Here is a 24,879-nt window from a genome sequence, read left to right as displayed (position 1 = left end):
TTGCGACTCCATGGACTACAGCACACCAGGCTTCTCTATCTGTCACTAACTCCCGGAGCCTTGAGTGCTCAAGCTCATGTCCATCAAGTTGGTAATACCATACAAACATCTCATCCTCTGTCAGACTTATCTCTTATGGACAACATATACCTAGATCTGCTTGTTGGATTTGAGTTTTATTCTCAATCTGAAAATCTTTTAACAGGGAGATTGACCTCTTTACCTTTATTGTGACTGTTGATATGGCAGTGGTTTAGTGGCTAAATCGTGTCTGACTCTTGCAACCCATGAACTATAGCCTGCCAGGCTCCTCTGTCCATGGGAATCTGCAGGCAAGAATACTGGAGTGGGTTGCCATTTACTTCTCCAGGGGATCCTCTCCATCCAGAACTGAACCTGGGTCTCCTTCATTGCAGGCAGATTCTTTACTGACTGAGCTATGAGGGAAGTCCCGACTATTGATTTATCTGATCTTATTTCTGTCATCTCACTTTGTTTTTTCTATTTCCTGAGTTTCCTTATGGTTTATCTTTTTTTGTTTTTTTCCGAATCTTTCTAAAAAGGTCTGCATATATCTCTGGCCACTTATATGATAATTTGACTGATAATAAGAATTCTGAACTCAAAAATGATTGGTTTTGGTGTTTATCCTAGGGGCACACAGGGAGTCAAGAGAGACCCAGATAATATTTCTAGTTCAGGGCCCTGCAGCTCTACCCCCATGCCTTTTATACCAGGCTGCCCCACACTATCACAGAGGTATACATGAGTCACCTTTCTGGTAAACTTGATGCCATTACAAAGCCAAACCCTGCCAGTGGATGCCCACTCTTCATAACAGAATAGATACAAGACCACTTGTCGTAAAATTAAAAGTTAAAAGCAGTGTCAGTTTACAGTCGTGTAACTAAAAGTCTGCTGTCTGACTGTCCTGTGCTTCCTAGTCGGGGGCCTCTGATAGACTGCAGCTCTCTCGGTGACAGTTCTCCCCTTTCCCTGTGTTTGAATCCTTCATATTCTTTGCTAAAAATAGTACAGAGTTCATAAATGCTTGCAGATTGGTCAATTGATTAAAAGATAGGATGATGTTGCCTAGTAAATTTCCTGGTTTTGTACCAAAACCAAAATTTTTAATTCAGTTTAGAATAAAAATGTACTAGAATCTGAATAATGGCCAAAGCTGGGTCTCCATATTTTTAAAATAAAATAATCCTTTTATTCATACCATTTCAGACTCTAGCCCTTTTGGAAGAAGAGGAAGATATAAACCAAATCACAGATTACTTCTCCTATGAACACTTCTATGTTATTTATTGTAAATTCTGGGAACTAGATAGTGATCATGACCTCTACATCAGCCAGGCCGATCTATCTCGATACAATGACCAGGGTGAGTGTTTCTGTGGATATTGACTTAGCTATTTTGAAGGAGACAAGAGTTAAATTGTGCTCACTCATTATGGGGAATTCCCAGTTCTTAAATTATGTATCTAATCAAATCCTCTTGAAAAGGCCAAGAATTTTAAAGTGGAAATGAGTGAAGATACTAATTTTTTATCTAGAAACCAGGTTTAGGAGAAGGGGTTTGGAGGTAAGTAAGAAATTAGAGTATTGGTTTTGATGAATGGATGAGTCTTTATAGTGATGCTGGTTTTCTCCTGATGAATTCAATAAGAACCACATCTGTGTAAAGTTTATTTGAAAGAAAATTATATACACCTTTATAAATTCTCAATTTACACTATTTATAAACAGCTAAGGATGAAAGTGATGTTTCCAATTTGCCAGTGCTTTCAAGGATTCATAAAACTTTTTGGAATTTAGCTCTAGAAAACATAGTTTCTCTGCAGATGAATTTGGTGTGCTTTCTTTTGCCAGAAAACAAAAAATTATATATCACATGATACTACCCTTTTTACTTCATTTTGACCAGTAGTAAACTTAGAATCTATTATCTGCTGATTGCATATTCTTAACTAAGCACCAAGATACCTTGATTCATTCTTCTCTCATAAGATTGTCCCTATTTATAAGCCTTTATCCGTCTAGATGTAGCAAAGTACAAATCTTAAATAAATGCTTTGTTTCTGTTATTTAGTGTATCTATGACTACTAGTATATATCTTAAGAAAAGGTTCATTCTACATGTCAATATTCAGACCTTTCCATGTTTAGCAGAATTCTAGTTCACAAAAGTTCACATGCCAACCAAGCATCAAGAGGAAATACTAAATCATACTTATTGATAAAAAATCATTTTAGTACTATATCTGTCCTTCTTTAAGTACAGGTAGGTGTGCCTCATTTTAATTCACTTTGCTTTATTACACTTTGCAAATAGAGCTTTTTTTTTAGAAATTGAACGTTTGTAGCAACCCTGCATTGAGCAAGTCTCGTCAGTGCCATTTTTCCAACAGCATTTGTGCATTTTGTGTCTTTGTCACATTTTGGTAATTCTTACAATATGTCAAAATTTTATTGATTTATTGATATATAACATTATATTTGTTATGATGATCTGTGGTCAGTGATCTTTGATGTTACTATTGTAATTGTTTTGGGGTGCCATGAACCACACCTAGGTGACAGCAAGCTTAATTGATAACTGCTGTTGGTGTTCTGAGTGCTTCACCAACCAAGTCTTCCCTGTCTCTCTCTCCCTCTCCTCGGGGCTCCCTATTCCCTGAGACCCAGCAATATTGAAATCAGGCCAGTTAATACATACCATTAATACGACAATGGTCTCTAAGTGTTCAGGTAAAGTGGCACATCTCTGACTTCAAATCAAAAGCTAGAAACTTAGAGGGGAAGGCATGTTGAAAGCTAGGATAGGCTGAAAGCTAGGCTTTTTGTGCCAGTTAGCCAAGTTGTGAATGAAAAGTTCTTGAAGAAAATTAAAAGTGCTATTCCAGTGAACACATGAATAAGAAAGTGAAGCAGGGAATTCCCTGCTGATCCAGCAGTTAAGACTCCACACTTTCACTGCCGAGGGGCCAGGTTCAATCCCTGGCCAGGAAACTAAGATCCCACAGGTTGTGTGATGCAGCCAAAAAAGAAGAAGAAGAAAGTGAAATACTTTGTTTGCTGATATGTAGAAAATTTTAGTAGCCTGGATAGAAGACCACATCGGCCACAACATTCCCTGAAGCCAGATTCTAATCCAGAGCAAGGTTGCCTTCAACTCTGTGAAGGCTGAGAGAAGTGAGGAAGTTACAGGAGAAAAGTTTGAAACTAGCAGAAATCGGTTCATGAGGTTTAAGGAAAGAAGCTATCTCTATAATATGAAAGTGCAAGGTGAAACAACAAGTTTCTAGAAGATCTAGCTAAGATCATGAAAGTGGCTACACTAAACATCAGATTTTCAATGTAGACAAAACAGCCTTCTGTTGAAAGAAGATGCCATCTAGGACTTTGATTTCTAGAGAGAAGTCAGTGCCTGGCTTCAAACCTTCAAAGGACAGGCTGACTGTCTTTTTAGGGGTTAATGCAGTGCAGGTAGTGACTTTAAAGTGAAAACAGTGCTTATTTACCCTTCCAAAGATCCAAAGGCCCTTAAGAATTATGCTAAATCTCTTTATGCCTGCACTTTGCAAGTGGAACAACAAAGCCTAAATGACAGCACACCTGTTTACAACATGGTTTTCTGAATATATTAAGCCCACTGTTGAGACCTACTGCTCAGAAAAAAAAAAGATTGAAAATATGACCCTGATTGACAACGCACCTGGTCACTCAAGAGCTCTGATGGAGATTGTACAATGAGATTAATGTACTTTAAATGCCTACTGACACAATATCCACTCTGCACTTAATGGATCAAAGAGTAACTTCGACTTTCAAGTCTTATTCAAGAAATATATTTCATAAGGGTATAGCTACCATAGGTTATGATTCCTCTGATGGATCTGGGCAAAGTCCATTGAAAACCTTCTCTAAAGGATCACCATTCTAGATGCCCTTAAGACCATTCATGATTCATGAGGGCAGAATATCAACATGAACAGGAATTTAGAAGTCAATTCCAATTCTCAGGCATGTTTTTGAGGGGTTCAAGACTTCAGTGGAGGAAGCAACTGCAGATACGGTAAAAATAGCAAGAGAACTTTAGAATTAGAGGAGGAGCCTGAAGATGTGACTGAATCATTATAATCCCATAATAAAATTTTAACAGATGAGGAGTTGCTGCTTATGGATGAGCAAAGAGAGCAGTTTCTTGAGATGGAATCTACTCCTGGCAAAGACAGTATGAAGATTGTTGAAATGACAACAAAGGATTTAGAATATTAAATGAACTTAATTGATAAAGCAGCAGCAAGGTTTGAGAAGATTGTCTCCAATTTTGAAAGAATTTCTGCTATGGGTAAAATGCTGTCAAACTACATTGCACATAACAGAGAAATCATTTGTGAAAGGAAGAGTCGATCTTTGTGGCAAATTTCATTGTAGTCTTAAGAAATGGCCAAAGCCACCCCAGCCTTCAACAACCATCACCCTGATCAGTCAGCAGCCATCAACATTGGTGGTGGCAAGACCCTCCACCAACAAAAAGACTACAGTTTGCTAAAGGCTCAGATGATTATTAGCATTTTTTTTTAGCAATAAAATATTTTTATATACATTGGTTTTTTAAAGACATAACTGCTGTTTAACACATAGTAGACTATAGTATAGTACAAATATAACTTATATGCACTGGGAAACCAAAAAATTCATATGACTCACTTTATTGTGATATTCACTGTATTGAGGTGACCTGGAACTGAACCCACAGTATCTCTGTGTTATGCCTATAGTCATACCTTCCTATTACAAGCATAGTATAAAGATGGAGATATTTATAGGGGTATTGGATCAGCTGTATTAGCTATGCACTTTTTGATCATCAGTGGCCAGATCATCTGTATAATGTGAGCTAGCCTCCAGAGATCACACAAAACCCTATGGGCTCTAAAGCACCTTTTCTGGCTGTCATAAACGTAGTTCTCATTAACCCCTAAAATATTGTATATACACATATAGTTACTCATTAGAGGCATGTTAAAGGAATGAAGTCCAGAAAAGCAGGCGTTTCGGCCTGCACAACGAAGGGGCCACTGAAACTCTGTGTAATTGCCTACCCACCAACCTGTCCTTAATGGGACAACATGATCTGCAGTTTTAGGAAGTTAAACCTTCCAAATCTAAAGAAAGACTTCAGAAATAAATATCTCTGCCTTTCCTATGTAGCTGCCTTTTGTTCTGTTTTCCTTTATTTTCAAATTATTAACCCCATAAACCAGTGCTCAACAAACTGCTGCTGCTGCTACTAAGTCGCTTCAGGCGTGTCCAACTCTGTGCGACCCCATAGACGGCAGCCCACCAGGCTCCCCTGTCCCTGGGATTCTCCAGGCAAGAACACTGGAGTGGGTTGCCATTTCCTTCTCCAATGCATGAAAGTGAAAACTGAAAGTGAAGTTGCTCAGTCGTGTTCGACTCTTAGCGACCCCATGGACTGCAGCCTACCAGGCTCCTCTGTCCATGGGATTTTCCAGGCAAGAGTACTGGAGTGGGGTGCCATTGCCTTCTCCGCAACAAACTCTAGAGGGCCCTTATACAGCCTTTGGTATGTGTCTAGGAGGGGCTGTGCTGACACTCATTTTCTTAACATTCTTCAACCAAAGTAATGAACCTTTATGTTGACTGTACCCAACGCCACACAGAAGAGTTAGATGCTGGTAGCTGCTCTCTAATGACCTCATCACTGGTTTTGAAATTGTAGTGTGCACACCATTGGCGAGGCGTTTGTTAAAAGAACAGATTCCTGTCCTCACCACATCCCTAGGTCTGAGGTCCATTGTTACCTCCTTTTTTGTGACTAATGCTTTTGGTTACTTTGAACTCACAGTGAGGTACACCGATCCAGATTACTAGGATCTGTCATCAAATGCGACATACTATCTTAAGATAGAATCATCTCTCTCTGAATAAAATTTACTGATGGAATTTAAAATTGTATATCATGTTATATCCTGGAATTTTAAAGGATACGAATGTAAGAAAAGTATTTTGTGGTTTGTTTTTGGTACCTTTTCTAAAATTCTACCTGAAAAACATTCTCCGTTGTTTGACTCAAACCCCCAACAATCAGTTTCCCCTTGAATTTAATGCTAGGATGAAATCTGTCTTGTTTTAGAGGAAATGTTGTCTTGTCTTGTTGGATAACAAGATCAATATAAATTTTGTACATTTTTGTCTCCGTTGTCAGGATATTCAGAACCAATTTGGTGCCCAACTGTATTAATGTATTTGAGCTGTCAGATACATCAATTTGCGTGTTCTTTTTTAAATGATTGATAGACCAAGCTATCTCAAATTACTTCTTTCAAAAAGTATCAATTGTACATAAAAAGTAAAAATTCAACTACTCGTATTCTTATCATGGAAGATTATTAAGTTTAACCTTGTGGCTACTTGAAAATAAATTTGCCAAAAATGGTACCTTTTGGAGCATGTTTTAACTAGCTTTGTACTTTTTATTTATGTTTAGCTTCATCAAACAGGATTATTGAAAGAATATTCTCTGGGGCAGTAACAAGGTAAGAAAAACCATCTGAGTTTTAAAATGAACTACAGGTAATACTTTAGCAATGTCCTTTTAGCAAGGCTTCCTGCATAATTTGTCAGTGCTGTAGGTTAGATAATACCCTACAAAATATGCAGTGTGGCTTCATATAAGATGGCAGTAATACTTTAATATACAGGATTCTCCAGGCCAGAATACTGGAGTGGGTAGCCTTTCCTTTCTCCAGGGGATCTTCCCAACCCAAGGATCGAACTCAGGTCTCCCATATTGCAGGCGGATTCTTTACCAGCTAAGTCACATGGGAAGCCCAAGAATACTGGAGTGGGTAGCCTATCCCTTCTCCAGCAGATCTTCCCGACCCAGGAATCAAACCGGGGTCTCCTGTATTACAGGCGGATTCTTTATCAACTGAATCAGGGAAGCCCTGTTTATCTAAGTACAGGTAACAGTATTTGACCTGATTTGTATTCAAATTAGAAACCAGAGTTCCTTCAAATCTGCAAATGCTTCTAATTTCATCCTCGAGGCATTTGAAAATAAGATAGGCAATGAAAGAGGTTGCCCTTTGTGAGATTTCCAGTGTTCTGTGTGTTGTTGTTTTTTTGTAACTTAATTTCCAAAGAAATATTACTTTATTCCTTAAGTCTGTCATCCTGCTAAATTTAGAAAAGTAATTGATTTTTAGGAAACTTTGTAACCATGTGTTTTCTTCAGGGGAAAAACAGTACAGAAAGAGGGACGAATGAGCTATGCAGATTTTGTTTGGTTTTTGATCTCTGAGGAAGACAAAAGGAACCCCACCAGGTATGACTTCTGAGTTTCCTTTGCCCAGATGTTAAACAAATGAACAAAGTTTGAAAAATTCATGATGAATATCTAGTGAATGCCAGGTTAACTAGGGGTGCCAGGATGGGTTAGACTTAGTCTCTGCCCTCAGACTGAGCCCACAGTCACAGTGTATCAGGACGAGTGCTCTTACCCCCAGAAACAAAGGTGGAGTGATGTGGGAGCTGTCTCTGAAGGACAGCAAGCATTTATATGAAATATGGGAATAGATAACTGTGAATTTTTGTTGTTTCCTGATCTTCCTGGTTTAGTAGTAAACTGGAGAACATGCCCTCACTCTGCCAGTAAGAATCATCTCTCTGTTTCTTTGGCATTCCTTGATTGGTAGCTCTGAGTTTATGTACCTGTTTCTTAGACATCTATAACACTGTGTTACACAAGCTAGGAATAAAAAGAAAACAAGAGGGATGCAAAAATCTATGTCCCTTTCTTTTTATACCTGTCTTGTGTAACACAGTCCCCTGCACATAGCTTATGCTCAGGACCAAGGCGGGGGAGCCCATAGTCCCTGATGCTGCTTGCTAGCATCACTGACTTGGCTGTCTGCACATTAATTCAAAAAGTTATCTAAATGTTAGATATATGGTTTGGAAATAATTGAAATAGAAATGAAACTGATTTATTTCATGGGCAGCATGTATATTAAATAACTTTGTTGTCCATTTCAAAGATAGTAATTTATTATTCATTATATACAACTTAGAAAACATGGATAAAGCAGAAGAAAATAAATTTTAATAATAATTTTAATACTAATAATTCTACCACTCAGAAAAAGACACTATTAAAAGTTGGAATGTGTTGGACAGTGCTTTTCATATAAACTTTTATATATTCTTTGGGTATTTAGATTAATTTATTCTCCTAAATATCCCCTAGTAGTTTTAGCTAAACAGTTGTAATAATCCGCTGTGCATGCATGAATGCTGAGTCACTTTAGTCATGTCTGACTGTGCGACTCCATGGACTGTAGCCTTCCAGGCTCCTCTGTCCATGGGATTCTCCAGCTAAGGATCCTGGAGTGGGTTGCCGTGCCCTCCTCCAGGGGATCTTCCCGACCCAGGGATCAAACCCGCATCTCCTGCATTGTCAGGCACACTGTTTACCATGAATGCCACCTGGGAAGCCCAACATCCACTATACTTTTCCTTAAAATAAATTCCCCAGAAAAGGAATCGCTAAATTAAAGGGCATAGATATTAAGGGCTTTTATAAAAACTATTAAACTTATTTTCAGAATGTATTTTCATTTTATACTTTCATCAACAAAGTATTGAGTGTATTTCCTATAACCCTTATTCACACTAAGTATCTTCCTCTTTAAGAATCTTTCCCATTTGATAAGTAATAAATTCAGCATTATCTTACATTGCATTTCTTTCATTACTAGAGAGGCAGAAGTTTTTTCATACATTTTTCACCATTTTTATTTCATCTAAGGTGACTTGCCTTTTTGTGTCTTTTGCTCATTTCTGCTGGACTAATTTTTTAAGTTTATTGTTCTATCACAAATACACATTAAATATTAAAAACTTTAAATATATACATTCAGAAACCTTAATATAAAATTTATCTGTAATTCTTTGACCCATAGCTAACATTTTGGTATGTTACCTCCTACCTCATCCTCATCCCCCTCCTTTCTCTTCCTTTCCCTCCTCCTTTCACCCTCCTCCTCCTCTCTCTGCACCAAATGACACAGTATACTAAATGGTATCATATTATACAATTTTGTGACACATTTCTTCACATAACAGTTTATTTCTATGCCAGTAAGTGTGCTTGTTTATATTATTAATCCATTTTTTGAATGCTTCAGTTCAGTTCAGTCGCTCAGTCATGTCTGACTCTTTGCGACCCCATGGACTGCAGCACGCCAGGCCTCCCTCCATCACCAACTCCCAGAGTTTACTCAAAGTCGTGTCCATTGAGTCGGTGATGCCATCCAACCATCTCATCCTCTGCCATCCCTTTCTCCTCCTGCCTTCAATCTTTCCCAGCATCAGGGTCTTTTCCAGTAAGTCGGTTCTTCACATCAGGTGGCCAAAGTACTGGAGTTTCAGCTTCAGCATCAGTTCTTCCAATGAATATTCAGGACTGATTTCCTTTAGGAATATTCAGGACTTCATTCCTAAATGAAGACTCTTCAAGAGTCTTCTCCAACACCACAGTTCAAAAGCATCAATTCTTCAGCACTCAGCTTTCTTTATAGTCCAACTCTCACATCCATACATGACTACTGGAAAAACCTTAGGTGGTTTTAATTATCTAAATCCTCAAAGCTTTGAAAGCTGTGCATTTTTCTGTTTCTTGCCTTTGGGGTGTTCTTAATTAACCCTCTTAATCTTTTACCTTTCATATTTACTTAGTTATAAAAAAGCTTTCCTCAAATACTTCCCATCTTTTCCTTCTGTTATTCCATAAGAACAAATGACATAAATGATAGAAATTATAATAAAGAAGCTTTATATAACAAACATGAATATATACTTGTTTGCCTTCTATCAGCTTCTTTAAAAAACATAAATTATATACAATAATGATTAGAACACTGTATTATTGGATTTGTAATATAGAGAGATAATAGCACAAAAAAGAGGGATGAGGCAATCGGGTTATATAAGAGTAACACTTCAGTATCTCACAGGAATTAAGTATCAGTTTGAAATAATTCTAAGAAGTTGAAATGTATATGGTAAGCTCTAGAGGAACCACTGGCGACCCACTCCAGTACTCTTGTCTGGAAACTCTCATGGGCGGAGGAGCCTGGTGGGCTGCAGTCCCTGGGGTCGCTAAGAGTCGGACACGACTGAGCGACTTCACTTTCACTTTTCACTTTCCTGCATTGGAGAAGGAAATGGCAACCCACTCCAGTGTTCTTGCCTGGAGAATCCCAGGGATGGGGGAGCCTGGTGGGCTGCCATCTATGGGGTCACACAGAGTTGGACACGACTGACATGACTTAGCAGCAGCAGCTAGAGGAACCGGAAGGAAATTAACTCAAGAATACATAGTAAAAAAATTGTTAAAAGAGTTAAAGTGTTCCACTTAGAAAATACTCACTTAAATGTAAAAGAAAGCAATAAAGGAAGAATAGAGGAAAAACTCCAAGACACTTAAAAAACAAAAATTAAAATGACAGACATAAGTCCAACTATAACAGTAATAACATTAAATGTGAATGGATTAATCATTCCATCAAAGCAGAGATTTTCAGGCTGGATCAAAAAAAAACTTTTTTTGATACAATTCTTTACTGTTTATATGAGACACATACTAAGTTTAAAGATACAAGAAGGGTAAGAAAGGAGGAGGAAGGGTCAAGATATGTAATGCAAACAACAACCATAAGAAACCTGGAGTGGCCATATAAATATCAGAGGACTTAGAGTTCAGTACAAAAAGTGTTACTAGAGACAACAGGACATTCTGTTTCATAAAGGGGTCAATCCAACAGAAAGACATTATAATTAAAAACATATATGCAACTAACAACACAGAGCCCTAAAAATATATGAAAGAAAAACTAACAGAATTGCAAAGAGAAATAAATAATTCAACAGTAGTATTTGGAGACTTCAGTACCCCACTTTCAGTGATGGAAAAACATCCAGGAAGATCAACAAGGAAATAAAAGTCATGAACAACACTATAAACAAAATTAGAAATCAATTGTACCTAACATATCTAGTGAATGTCCCACCTAGGAACAGTGGAATATATATTCTTCCCAAGTACACATAGAACATTCTCCAGGATAGAATATGTGGGAGGCCATAAAATAGCCTTAAAAAATATAAAAAGTGAAATTATACAACTTATGTTCTCTGACCACAATGGAATAAAATTAACAGAAAGAAATTTGAGGTTCCACAAATATGCAAAAATTTTAATAACACAGTTTAAGTAACCAGTGGATCAAAAAAAAATACCTAAAGGAAATTAGAAGCTAATTTGAAATGAATGAAAATGAAAGAACAACATACTAAAACTTTAAATGAATAAAAAGCAAAACATACCAAAATGTGTAGGATGAAGCTGTAAATCCATCTACTGAAAAAGAAAGGTCTTAAATCAATAACCTAACCTTCTACTTTAAGACACTGGGGAAAAAACAGCAAATGAAGCACAGCAAACAGAAGAAAAGAATAAAGATTAGAACTGATAAATGAGAGAATAGGAAAACAATAGAGAAAATCAATGGAGCCAAAAGTCAGTTATTTTGAAAATATTAGTAATCTTGATAAGGCTTTAGCTGTACTGATCCCCTTCATGGACCACAGCTTTATTGTGGTAAACAGGCTTGCATAATTCAATGAAGCTATGAGCCATGCTCCACAAGGCCACCCAAGATGGATGGTCACAGTGAAGAGTTCTGACAAAACGTGGTGCCCTGGAGGAGGGAATGGTAAACCACTCCAGTGCCTGCCATGAGAACCCCATGAGCAGTATGAAAAAGCAAAAAGGTATGACACCGGAAGATGAACCCCCCAGGTCAGAAGGTACCCAGTGTGCTACTGAGGAAGACCGGAGGGCAATTACAAATAGCTCCAGAAAGAATTAAGCAACTGGACCAAAGTGGAAACAGTGCTCAGTTGTGGATGTGACTGGTAGTAAAAGTAAAGTCCAGTGCTGTAAAGAACAATATTGCATAAACCTGGAATTAACATGAATCAAGGTAAGTTCAGTTCAGTTCAGTTCAGTCACTCAGTCATGTCCGACTCTTTGAGACCCCATGAATCGCAGCACACCAGGCCTCACTGTCCATCACCATCTCCTGGAGGTGGTCAAATAGAAGATGGCAAGACTTACATTGACATCTTAGGAATCAGTGAACTAAAATGGATAGTAATGGGAGAATTTAATTCAGATGGTCACTATATCTATTACTGTGGGCAAGAATCCCTTAGAAGAAATGCAGTAGCCCTCATAGTCAACAAAAGAGCCCAAAATGCAGTACTTGGATACATTTTCAAAAATGACAGGATGATCATGGTTTATTTCCAGTAATTATATAAATTATTATTATATAGCTTATAATTTATTCAACATCACAGTAATCCAAGTCAATGCCCCAACCACTAATCCTGAATAAGCTGAAGTTGACCAGTTAAATGAAGACCTACAAGACTTTCTAGAACTAACAGCAAAAAAAGATATCCTTTTCATCATAGGAGATTGGAATGCAAAAGTAGTAAGAGATACCTGGAGTAATTGGCAAGTTGGGCCTTGGAGTACAAGATGAAGCAGAGCAAAGACTAACAGGATTTTGTCAAGAGAACACATTGGTCATAACAAATACCCTTTTACAGCAATGCAAAAGACATCTCTACACATGAACATCACCAAATGATCGATTCCAGAATCAGATTGATTTTATTCTCTGCAGCTGAAGATGTAGAAGCTCTCTACAGTCAGCAAAAACAAGACCTGGGAGCTGATTGTGGCTCAGGTCCTTATTGTAAAATTCAGGCTTAAATTGAAGAAAGTAGGGAAAACCAATAGGCCATTCAGGTATGACCCAAGTCAAATCCCTTATGATTGTACAGTCAAGGTGACAAATAGATTCAAGGGATTAGATCTGGTAGACAGAGAACCTGAAGAACTATGGACAGAGATTTGTAACATGGTACAGGAGCCAGTGACCAAAACCATCCCAAAGAAAAAGAAATGCAAGAAGGCATAGCTGAGGAAAGAGAACCGAAAGGCAAAGGAGCAAGGAAAAGATGTACCCAACTGAATGCAGAGTTCCAGAGAATAAATAGCAAGGAGAGAGAAGAAAGCCTTCTTAAGTGAACAGTGGAAAGAAATAGAGGAAAACAGTAGAATGGAAAAGACTAGAGATCTCTTCAAGAAAACTGGAGATATTAAGGGAACATTTTATGCAAGAATGGGCACATAAAGGACAGAAACGGTAAGGACCTAACAGAAGCAGAAGAAATTAAGAAGAGGTGGCAAGAATACATACAAGAACTATACAAGAAAGGTCTTAATTACCCAGATAACCACAGTGGTGTGGTCACTCACCTACAGCCAGATATCCAGGAGTTTGAAGTCAGGTGGGCCTTAGGAAGCATTACTATGGACAAAGCTAGTGGAGAATGAAATTCCAGCTGAACCCACTTAAAATCATAAAAGACGGTGCTGTTAAAGTGCTGAACTCAGTATGTCAGCAAACTTGGAAAACTAAGCAATGGCCACAGGATTGAAAAAAGTCAGTTTTCATTCCAATCCCAAAGAAGGGAAACACTGAAGAATGTTCCAACTACCATACAGTTATGCTCCTTTCACATGCTAGTAAGGCTATACTCAAAATCCTTCAAGCTAGGTTTTAGCAGTATGTGAATCTAGAACTTCCAGATGTACAAGCTGGATTTAGAAAAGGCAGAGGAACCAAATACAGATCAAATTGCCAACATTCACTGGATCATAGAGAAATGAAGGGAATTCCAGAAAAACATCTGCTTCATTGACTACACTAAAGCCTTTGACTGTGTGAATCACAACAGCCTGTGGAAAATTCTTAAATAGATGGGAATACCAGACCACCTTACCTGTCTCCTGAAAAACCTGTATGCAGGTCAAGAAGCAACAGAACCAGATATGGAACAACAGACTGGTTCAAAATTGGGAAAAGAGTACATCAAGGCTATATATAGTCACCCTGCTTATTTAACTTCTGTGCAGAGCACATCATGCAAAATGCCAGGCCAGATGTTACAAGCGGGAAGCAATATTGCCAGGAGAAATAGCAACAACCTCAGACATGCAGATGATCGCACTCTAACGGCAGAAAGTAAAGAGGAACTAAAAAGCCTCTTGGTGAAAGAGGAGAATGAAAAAGCTAGCTTAAAACTCAACTTAAAAAAACAAAATCATGGCATCCAGTCCCATCATTTCATGGCAAATAGAAGGGGGGAAAGTGGAAACAGTGACAGGCTTTACTTTCTTGGGCTCCAAAAATCACTGCAGATGGTGACTGTAACCATGAAATTAAAAGACACTTGCTCCTTGGAAGGAAAGCTATGACAAACCTAGACAACATATTAGATACCAGAGACATCACATTGCTGACAAATGTCTGTATAGTCACAGCTATGGTTTTTCCAGTAGTCATGTATGGATGTGAGAGTTGGACCATAAAGGAGGCTGAGTGCTGAAAAATTGATACTTCTGAACTGTGGTGTTGGAGAATACTCTTGAGAGTCCCTTGGACTGCAGGGAGATCAAACCAGTCAATCCTAAAGGAAGAATTCAACCCTGAATATTCATTGGAAGGACTGAAGCTGAAGCTCCAATACTTTGGCCACCTGATGCAAAGAGCCAATTCATTGGAAAAGACCCTGATGCTGGAAAGATTGAAGGCAAAGGAAAAAGGGATGGCAGAGGATGAAATGGTTAGATAGCATCACTGACTCAATAGACATGACTGAGCAAACTTTGGGAAATAGTGGAGGGCAGGGGAGCCTGGCATGCTTAAGTCCATAGGGTCGCAAAGAGTTGGACACAACTTAGCTACTGAATGACAACAAATACTGATCAAAAGAAAAAAAGGAACATACAAATTACTAAGGTCAGAATTAAGAGGGAACATGACTACTGACCATACATGAATGAAAAGGATTATAGTGTATGTATTATATATAACAACTTGATACTATCAAATTAACAGACAAAATGAACAAATTCCTAGAAAGACACAAACTACTTAACTGTTTCAAGAAGAAATTAAAAATCTGAATAGGAAAAACAATCCTAGACTGATCTGGCTTCACTAGAGGATGCTACTAAACTAATAACAATTTTTTACAATCTCTTTGAAAAAACAAAAGCATAAAGAACACTTCCAAATTAATTTTATAAGGCCAGTATTACCCAGATACCAAAACCAGACAACACATTAACAAGAAAACTGTAAATGACTATCCTTTATGAATATAGATACAAAAATACTCAACAAAATTAGGAAAATTAATCTAGCAAAATATGAAAAATATTATATATCATGAACAAGACCTTTCCCAAAAATGCAAGGTTAGTTTACCATGTAAAAATCTATCTATGTATCATATTAATACAACAAAGGATAAAAACCATATGTTCATCCTAACAGTTTCAGAAAAAGCACTTGAAAAAGCCTAACACTTCTTCATGGTTAAAAAAGGAAAAAAAAAAAAAAGGTTAAAAATGGATGGGAATTTCCTTGACCTGATAAAGGTCTATGAAAAACCCTATGAAAAACCCACAGCTAATGACTAATTAATGGTGCAAGTGTGAATGCTATTTTCCTAAGATCAGGAGAAAGACAAAGCTGTGTGCTCTGTTCAACACTGGATCCTAAACACAATTATCAGGCAAGAAAATGAAATAAAAAGCATCTAAATTGGAAAGGAAGAAGGAAAACTGTTTAAATATGATACTGTATATAGGAAATCCTAAGAAACAAACCAAGAAACTATTAGAACTTAGTAAAGGTTACTTTCAATTTACAAAATTAGTTTATAAGATTGATATATAATATCAATTTATAAAAATCTGTTTCTGTGCATGAACAATGAAAACCCCAAAACTGAAATTGAGATAATAATTCCATTTATAATAGCAGCAGGACTTCGCTGCTGATCCAGTGGTTAATAATCTGCCTGCCAGTGCAGAGGACACAGATTCATCCCCTGGTCTAGAAAGATCCCATATGCTGTGGAGCAACAAAACCCGTGTGCCACAGCTACTGAGCCAGCACACCTAGAGTCTGAAGAAGCCACCACAGTGAGAAGGTCTTGCACTGCAATGGAGAGTAGCCCCTGCTCACCACAACTACAGAAAGTCCATGCGTGGCAGCTAAAAGTAAATAAAAATAAATGTAATAGCAACAAACAGGATAGAGTATCTAGGAATAAATTTAACAAAAGAAGTATAAAACTTATATTGTGAGAATTATAACATGTTGTTGAAAGAAACTAAGGAATATCTAAATGAAACAAAGATATTCCATGTTCATGGATCAGAAGGCTTAATATTAGCATGCAGTATTCCCCAAACTGATCTGTAGATTCAAAATCTCAGCTACTTTTTGTTGTTGTAATAAGAGAAAAACTGAATCTTGAATTCATATGAAGATACGAAATGATCAGGATCAGGGTAACCAAAACTATCTTGAAAACAAATAAAATTATAGGATTCATACTTTCTGATTTCGAAATATACAAAGCTGAGGTAAAGAACATGTAATACTAGCATAAAAATAAACAAACATAAATTGAATTAAATTAGAAGTCCAGAAATAAATCCTTACATTTATGGTAATTGATTTTCAACAAGGATGTGAAGACACAATTCATTGGGGGAGAGGAAATCTCAACTCTTTTTTTAAAAGAATACAAAGTATATTCTCTGTTCGTAATGGAATTAATGTAAAAATCAATAAGAGAAAGATGACTGGAAATTAAACACACAATGCTAAGTAATCCTTGGGTCCAAACGCATGTATCAAGAGAAACAGGTATTCAAAAGGTAAAGGAATACTATGAATAACATACACACACATAGATGTGGTGACTTAAATGGGCCAATTTCATTAAAGTCACAAATTATCAAAAGTTGTCCAAGAAGAAATATATAATCCAAATAAGTTTTGTATCTATTAAAGACAACCGAATTCATAGTTTAAAACTTTCTGAAAAAGACATCTCAACCCAGATAATTGTACTATTGCATTCTTCCAAACAGCTGAAGAAAAAATATCAAATTCTGCCCTACTTCTTTCAGAAAATAGAAAAGGAGGGAACTCCCAGCTTATTTTATGAAACCAGCATTACCTAGATACGAAAACCAACAAAATCATTAACAGGATACTAGCAAGTCAGAGCTCAACTTCTCAACCTCTCAGACCCCTTTCCAAAATCAGCTGATGCCCTACAGGAAAGATAGTCCCAAATGCTAGGCTCCTCCTTTCTAGATTTCCTTCTACATCTGGACACCATAATTCTTCACTGCCCAGTTAATAGTTCAGTGCTTTCAAGAAGGAATTTTACTCCAGATTTTCTCAGTGAGATGGTTAATCCAGACAGTTACTTCATCATTACCAGAACCAGACCCCTTCAGATCAACTTTTCATATTTTGAGATACGTAACTGGATCTTTATTTATAGAAATATTGCCAAAAGAGGTTTTTAAGTCAGAAGCTTTCTTTCATTCCCCTTTTCTGCCTTGTATGTTGCCTTTCTTCTACCTAACAGTTCAGATATTGTTGCAGCTTTATTCTTTGCCAGGTAACGTGTTTCATATGTAATGGCTTATTTAGTCTTCTCCCTATGACTTTAGGTGTCAATGTTCCCATTCCACAGTTGAGAAAACAAACACTCTGAGAGATTGCAGACTTAGTAAGTGACCTAGCTTGGATTAAAGTCCAGGTCTATATCATTCCAAGTTCTGGACTATTTACCACTATAAGGTATGGCAATCATATGAGACAGCACGTTTGCCTATCTTCTTACCACCTAGGCTATGGAATCCCTGAAAGAGTGCTCTCTTGGTGTCCTGAAATTCCTGTTGTTTAACAGAGTCAAGACTAAGCATTGGCCTAGTCTGTTTTCTTGGCTCCTGCTGGCACTTACTTTGCACCCAGTGTATTTGTTCTCAGTGTTTGACATTATCTTACAAAAGCAGAATGTGATCAGAACAGTTAAACCTCACTGTTTTAAAGTAATGAAGACGAGATCTATACATCAAACTCTTATTTAAAATATAGTAGGCAACACTTTATAGAAATCAGATTTGTGGCTTACAAATGACATGGGTAGGGAAAAAATGTGTTTTATGAAAGAAGTAATATACTCTCTAAAGTGCAATGAGTGCTGTGGAAAATACTATTTAGAAAATTGTGATCTTGAGTCTTTCCTATGCCTGGCCCTGTCAGGGTTGGATATGGAAAGTGTCTTTGGATAGATTATTTTTTGTGGACAGGCTCTTGCAACCAACGGCATATTCTTTTGGTATATTCTTTAACCACCCTTCTGATCTGGCTATTTGTCATGTCTGCCTTCTCCCTTGGCCTTCTGATTAGGTATCCTCATTCACCTTTATGTCTGAGGACACTAGGCCAGTGCCTTTGAAGGTAAGAGGTGCTAAATTATGTATATTGAATATACAAAGGAATATATATTTAGTTATTCCCTAAGTAATCATGAAGTTCCCCATAACTTGCTTCATCAGTAGCATATAAGAATTTATACCAATGATAAGACATCTCTAGTTCAGAACTTAATTTCATCAGCCTGAGGACAAGCCAAAAGGTAATCTTGTTTATGTCTACAATTGTACAATCTTTAATGAGTATAATTATGCTTTAAAACCAAAAACTGGTGGCAAATATACAAAAAATTTAACACTGATTCTTTCTAGGTAGTTATTCCTTTTGTTTTCCTGTTTTCCAATTGTCCTACAATGAATTCCTTCTAGACCTAAGAAAATATTGCCTTTGTTAGAAAGAAAAGAACTAAATCTATATTGGAAAAAATCTTTATAGAGAGTATCTATAGTTTTCAATAAGAAAACTTTCTCTGAACATGTCCTATAAATGTTAAACCCTCCAGCAGACCCTGTTCTAAACTTTCAGGGACAAATAGCTATCTACTGAGGTATTTTTTTTTTTTCCTAGTTCTGATCTTAGAAACATTTTCTCTTTTTGTGCATTGATCCTTTTCATGCTGTCTAATACTCACAAAATTACATCAGATTCATCTATCACATGATATTCTTTCAAATATTTAAAAGCAGCTCTCATGTGACTTTGGCAAATATCAAGGCAGTTTATTTGCCACTTGTTTTGTGTCCTAGGTTTGTTTCTCTTTTATGAGCTAGCTTTAGCTTTATTTTTGTTTAATTAATTGTGTAACTTTTATTTAAACCAGGAAGACATTTAATTGAATATAAGATTTATCTAAATTAGAAAACAAAGCATTGTATTTTGGGTTTTGCAAACTGATATTGTAGTTTAAATGACATCATCTAGATTATAAAGCAAACTCTGAAGTTAACTGCTTTAGCTTAAAAGACTAATCCCTGCTCCTTGTTTGTTTTTTCTCAACACCATGCAATATTGGCATACTTTATACTTATTTCTTGGCATAACATTAAAGATGAGTTTGTAAAACTGTCAGATATAATAAGGTATGATAAAACAGCAACATAGAGCACTTTGAGTCATACACCTCAAGATGCTAAATTTCAGTGAACCAGAGGCAATATGTATAATGCTGACTCAATTATTTTCACTGCATGCTAGCCTGCAAGAAACAAAAGAAATTTGTCATCAGGTTCTTTTTAAATTTATTTAGTTTTAATTGAAGGATAATTGCTTTACAATATTTTGTTGGATTCTGCCATACAACATGAATCAGCCACAGGTATACATATGTCCCCTCCGTCTTGAACCTCCTTCCCACTTTCCACTCCATCCCACCCCACTATGTTGTCACAGATCACTGGTTTAAGCTCCCTGAATCATACAGCAAATTCCACTGGCTATCTGTTTTGCATATGGTAGTATATATGTTGTCATGCTACTCTCTCCATTCATTACACATCCTCCTTCCCCACCCCTGTGTCCACAAGTCTGTTTTCTATGTCTGCATCTCCACTGCTGCCTTACAAATAGGTTCATCAGTACAGTCTTTCTAGATTCCATGTATATGTGTTAATATACAATATTTTATTTTTCTGACTTTTACTTCACTCTGTATAATAGGCTCTAGGTTCATCCACCTCATTAGAACTGACTCAAATGTGTTCCTTTTTATGGCTGAGTAATATTTCAAGGAAATTTATGACCAACCTAAATAGCATATTAGAAAGCAGAAATATTACTTTGCCAAGAAAGGTCCATCTAGTCAAGGCTATAGTTTTTCCAGTGGTCACGTATGGATGTGAGAGTTGGACTGTGAAGAAAGCTGAGAGCTGAAGAATTGATGCTTTTGAACTGTGGTGCTAGAGAAGGCTCTTGTGAGTCCCTTGGGCTGCAAGGAGATCCAACCAGTCCATCCTAAAGGAGACCAGTCCTGGGTGTTCATTGGAAGGACTGATGCTGAGGCTGAAACTCCAATACTTTGGCTACCTCATGCGAAGAGTTGACTCATTGAAAAAGACCCTGATGCTGGAAGGAATTGGGGGCAGGAGGAGAAGGGGATGACAGAGCATAAATGGCTGGATGGCATCACCGACTCGATGCACATGAGTTTGGGTGAACTCCGGGAGTTGGTGATGGACAGGGAGGCCTGGCGTGCTGCGGTTCATGGGGTCACAAAGAGTCGGACACAACTGATTGACTGAACTGAACTGAACTGAATATTTCATTATATATATGTACCACAGCTTCTTTATCCATTCATCTGTCGATGAATTCATCTTAACTTTATTTTTTATATAGACTCTTTAACTTAGTTCTTGTGATTGTGGTTTTCGTTCTGGAGGCTGTGGAACTGTAGTTCTTGCTGCTTCTGTCTCCCCTCTGATGAATGAGGATGAGGCTTATGCAAGCTTCCTGATTGCCTATGATCCATTAGATCATAGGAAAAATAAGGAAATTCCAGAAAAACATCTACTTCTGCTTCACTAACTACGCTAAAGCCTTTGACTATGTAGATCACAACAAACTGTAGAAAATTCCTAAAGAAATGGGAATACCAGACCACCTTACCTGTCTCCTGAGAAACCTGTATGCAGGTCAAGAAGCAACAGTTAGAACCAGACATGGAACAACAGACTGGTTCGAAATTGGGAAAATAGTATGATCAAGGCTGTATATTGTCACCCTGCTTATTTAACTTCTGTGCAGAGTACATCATGCGAAATGCCGGGCCAGCTGACTCACAAGGTGGAATCAAGATTACCGGGAGAAATATCCACAACCTCAGATATGCAGATGATAGTACTATAATGGCAGAAAGCAAAGAGAAACTAAAGAGCCTCTTGGTAAGGGTGAAAGAGGAGAGTGAAAAAGCTAGCTTAAAATTCAACATTCAAAAAATTAAGATCATGGCATCTTGTCCCATCACTTCATGGCAAACAGATAGGGAAAAAGTGGAAACAGTGACAGACTTTATTTTCTTGGGCTCCAAAATCACTGTGGATGGTGACTACAGCCATGAAATTAAGACACTTGTTCCTTGGAAGGAAAGCTATGATAAACCTAGATGGCTTATTAAAAAACAGAGATCACTTTGCTGACAAAGGTCCGTATGGTCAAAGCTATGGTTTTTCCAGTAGTTATGCACGGATGTGAGAGTTGGACTATAAAGGAGGCTGAGTGCTGAAGAATTGATGCTTTTGAACTGTGGTTTTGGAGAAGATTCTTGAGAGTCCCTTGGACTGTAGGGAGATCAAACCAGTCAATCCTAAAGGAGGTCAACCCTGGATATTCACTGGAAGGACTGATAGTGAAGCTGAAGCTCCAGTTCTTTGGCCACTTGATGCAAAGAGCAGACTCATTGAAAAAGACCCTGATGCTGGGAAAGATTGAGGGCAGGAGGAGAAGGGGACCACAGAGAATAAGATGGTTGGATGGCATCACTGACTTAATGGACATGACTTTGAGCAAACTCCAAGAGATCGTGAAGGACAGGGGAGCTTGGTATGCTGCAGTCCATGGGGTCGCAAAGAGTCAGATGTAACTTAGCGACTGAACAACAACTTAGTTCTTAATTGAAAATGCAACTAACTTTAGTTTATATTTCTCAGTAAAATGAGTTGCCTTTCACTAAAGTCCTATTAGATAATTGCCAAAATCAAGAGTTACTTCCTTCCTATTATCCTAATTTTTATTATACTAAGATAAGTAAAAAGGAATTTCAGGTCACCAAGAGGCCTCAGAGAGCAGTCAAAGGACAGTCTACTGCTTCTATTTGTACTATTCAAAACATTATTACACAATCAGGAAATGTTTCAAGATGGGACAGTATTAAAACTCTGCAAGTAGATGTAATATGATTGGAATTCACCAGAGCCAAACTCTTTTACCTAATGTTTTTGGATCCTGTTTGTTTCCTGTGTTCTTTGACGGTAATATTAAACATCATGCTGGTACAATTTTTAAAATAGATTTCTGAAAAGAATTTTGCAAATATTACATGTTTGGTTTGTTTCAGTAATATAAAATTTATCTTTCAGAATAAAGGTGCATTATGAATCTTAGTGTGATGTACTTGAAAACTATTAATAGTCACAACCTAGTTATTTTTACCTTTCTTTTCTCGAAAGAGATTTTTTAAAACTAGTAAGTATATGGTTTCTCAATATGGCTTAAAGCCTACAAATGGTAATTTATCGAAGAGTCTCTTAGAACCTTAACTTTACCATGAATCACTGGCTCTTCATAGAAAAATATTGTTCTTTATTACCATTTAATGCTATTATTTTCTTATTATATGATAAGTTAGTAACATGGCTATACTTGCTACTAAAAGTGACATTGCTAAATAATAAAATGGTCATAGTAGAGTATGGATAAGTTTTCAAATGAAGATAGCAACACAACCACATGTAGTACTTTTAATCCCTCTTGATATTCCATTAAAATGACAATACAGAGATTTTTATAAGGAATTTTTATAAGATTTTTATAAGGAAAAAAGAGTAAATAATAATGAAGATTTGGAAACCAGAAAGTAAATAAATTTAGCAGACTACCTGAAACCTATGCCACCACAGGAAAAGACAAAGAGGCAATCAGATATATCACAAAAACCTTCTAACATTCAGGACTTGAGGGGGTACCAGGAATGCTGGAAATAGGAAAGGGATAATGGTAGGATGGCATCACTGACTCAATGGACATGAGTTTGAGTAAACTCCAGGAGTTGGTGATGGACAGGGAGACCTGGCATGCTGCAGTCCATGGGTCACAAAGAGTTGAACATGACTGAGCGACTGAACTGAACTGAAAGATAAAACCAAAAATCAGGAGAGTTTATAGAAAGCTTGTTAAAGAAACAGCTAACCTCCAGATCATCTCCTGTGCCTAGGCAGGAAACCGGTGCCTTATTCCGTGGAGGGTATAGAGAGCTTCTGGACTGGGGCTCACTGGGCACAATTGAAGGTAGGGCTGCCATACTGAAAACAGATGAAATGAGTGTATGCATACTGAAAATAAGATGTCCAGTCTTCATTCCTCTCTGGACCTTAATCCTGGCAGCCTGTCCTGAACCTCTAGGCAGAAGACAAAAAGATGCTTTTCTGGAGAATCTGGCAGCCCAAGAATAAAAGACCTGAAAATTTGACATTGGCTCATCTCAAAGGAAAGAAACCAGCCAGATGATTTTACAGTAAAGTTCAACATCAACAAACCCATAATCCAGAACTTCCCATCAGCTTTTTAACATCTACTCTTAAATAGGAGCAGAGAACAAAGAATCACTAAGTACCTAAGTAAAACTTCTTACTTAAAAGATAGAAACCAAACAAATAGAAGTGGGGGAAAGTAACTTGGATGAAACAGAATTCAGGGAGAAGAAACTTTCAGCAAAAACAACAAATAGTTATTAGTATCCTCAGAGATAAGAGAAGAAATTAAACTCATAGAACAGAATGGTACTTTTAAATAAAAGGAACATTCATGGAACCAAAACAGAACTCTGGAAAATCAAAATTATGATAACAGGAAGAAAAAAAAAAAGGTTTTCAGAAGATAAAGCTAGATAAACCTCAAAAAAAAAAAAAAAAACCCTGGAAATTGAAGTAATATAGAGACAAATATGAAAATTAGAGAACCAATCTAAGAAGTCCAACATAACTGGAAATTGAAATATAATACAAGATTTACATGGTAATTTAAAAATTTAGCCATAAAAGAGTGATGTCAGCAAGATGGTGAGATATGCATTTTGATTGCTCATCCCCTAGCAGAAACACCCATCTAAACAACTATCCATGAACAAAAATACATTCACAAGAGCTAAGGATTCCAGGTCAGCACCAAAAGACCCAGCCTTTGAGCCCACCTCACCACCAGGTCAACCCCTGTGGCCCCAGGCTCCAGACTTACCCCTATATTAGAGTTCTTGGCTCACCTCAGCACCAGGCCAGCTCCTGAAATCCCAGATTCCAGGTAGGATATTACAGACCCATCCTCCAGACTCACCGAGGACCAAGCCATTTCCTATGGTCCCAGACTCATCCCAGTCCCAAACCAACCCTGGAAACCCAGGTTCCAACAAACGCCAGTAGATGTCAACACTGGCCAGACCCAGGATCTAGCCTTGCAGACTGAAGTTTCAGTACCACAGGGATCAAGTAACATCCCAGCACTAGGCTAGTCCCTACAGAATCAGGCTCAAGACCCCATATTACTGGGTCAGCCCATATGAACCCAAGCACAGGCCCACCCACCTATAGACTCAGGCACTTGTGTGGCCTACCCAAGTACTCCAGCAGCAAACCTGCCCACAGACCCCACCAGAAAACTTGTCTAGAATCTCTGA

General features: G+C 37.5%; 1 protein-coding gene across 7 annotated transcripts in view; it reads left to right on the top strand.

Moving 5' to 3' along the window:
- PPP2R3A (protein phosphatase 2 regulatory subunit B''alpha) overlaps nucleotides 1–24,879 on the top strand; it is a 233,067-nt gene that overhangs the window by 144,149 nt on the left and 64,039 nt on the right. For 6 of the 7 annotated variants that reach the window (XM_070794422.1, XM_070794418.1, XM_070794439.1 and 3 more), the window contains 3 exons: nucleotides 1,234–1,390; nucleotides 6,527–6,575; nucleotides 7,277–7,366. In XM_070794422.1, coding sequence (XP_070650523.1) covers nucleotides 1,234–1,390; nucleotides 6,527–6,575; nucleotides 7,277–7,366 — 296 coding nt within the window. Of the gene's footprint in view, nucleotides 1–1,233; nucleotides 1,391–6,526; nucleotides 6,576–7,276; nucleotides 7,367–18,470; nucleotides 24,125–24,879 lie in introns of those variants that run through there. The other variant, XM_070794433.1, reaches the window with a different exon arrangement.

The sequence above is a fragment of the Bos indicus genome, chromosome 1 (assembly GCF_029378745.1).
Source record: "Bos indicus isolate NIAB-ARS_2022 breed Sahiwal x Tharparkar chromosome 1, NIAB-ARS_B.indTharparkar_mat_pri_1.0, whole genome shotgun sequence".
Taxonomy (NCBI): Eukaryota; Metazoa; Chordata; class Mammalia; order Artiodactyla; family Bovidae; genus Bos; species Bos indicus.
Note: the sequence above shows the minus strand (reverse complement) of the source record. Positions and strands in the feature narration are given on the sequence as shown.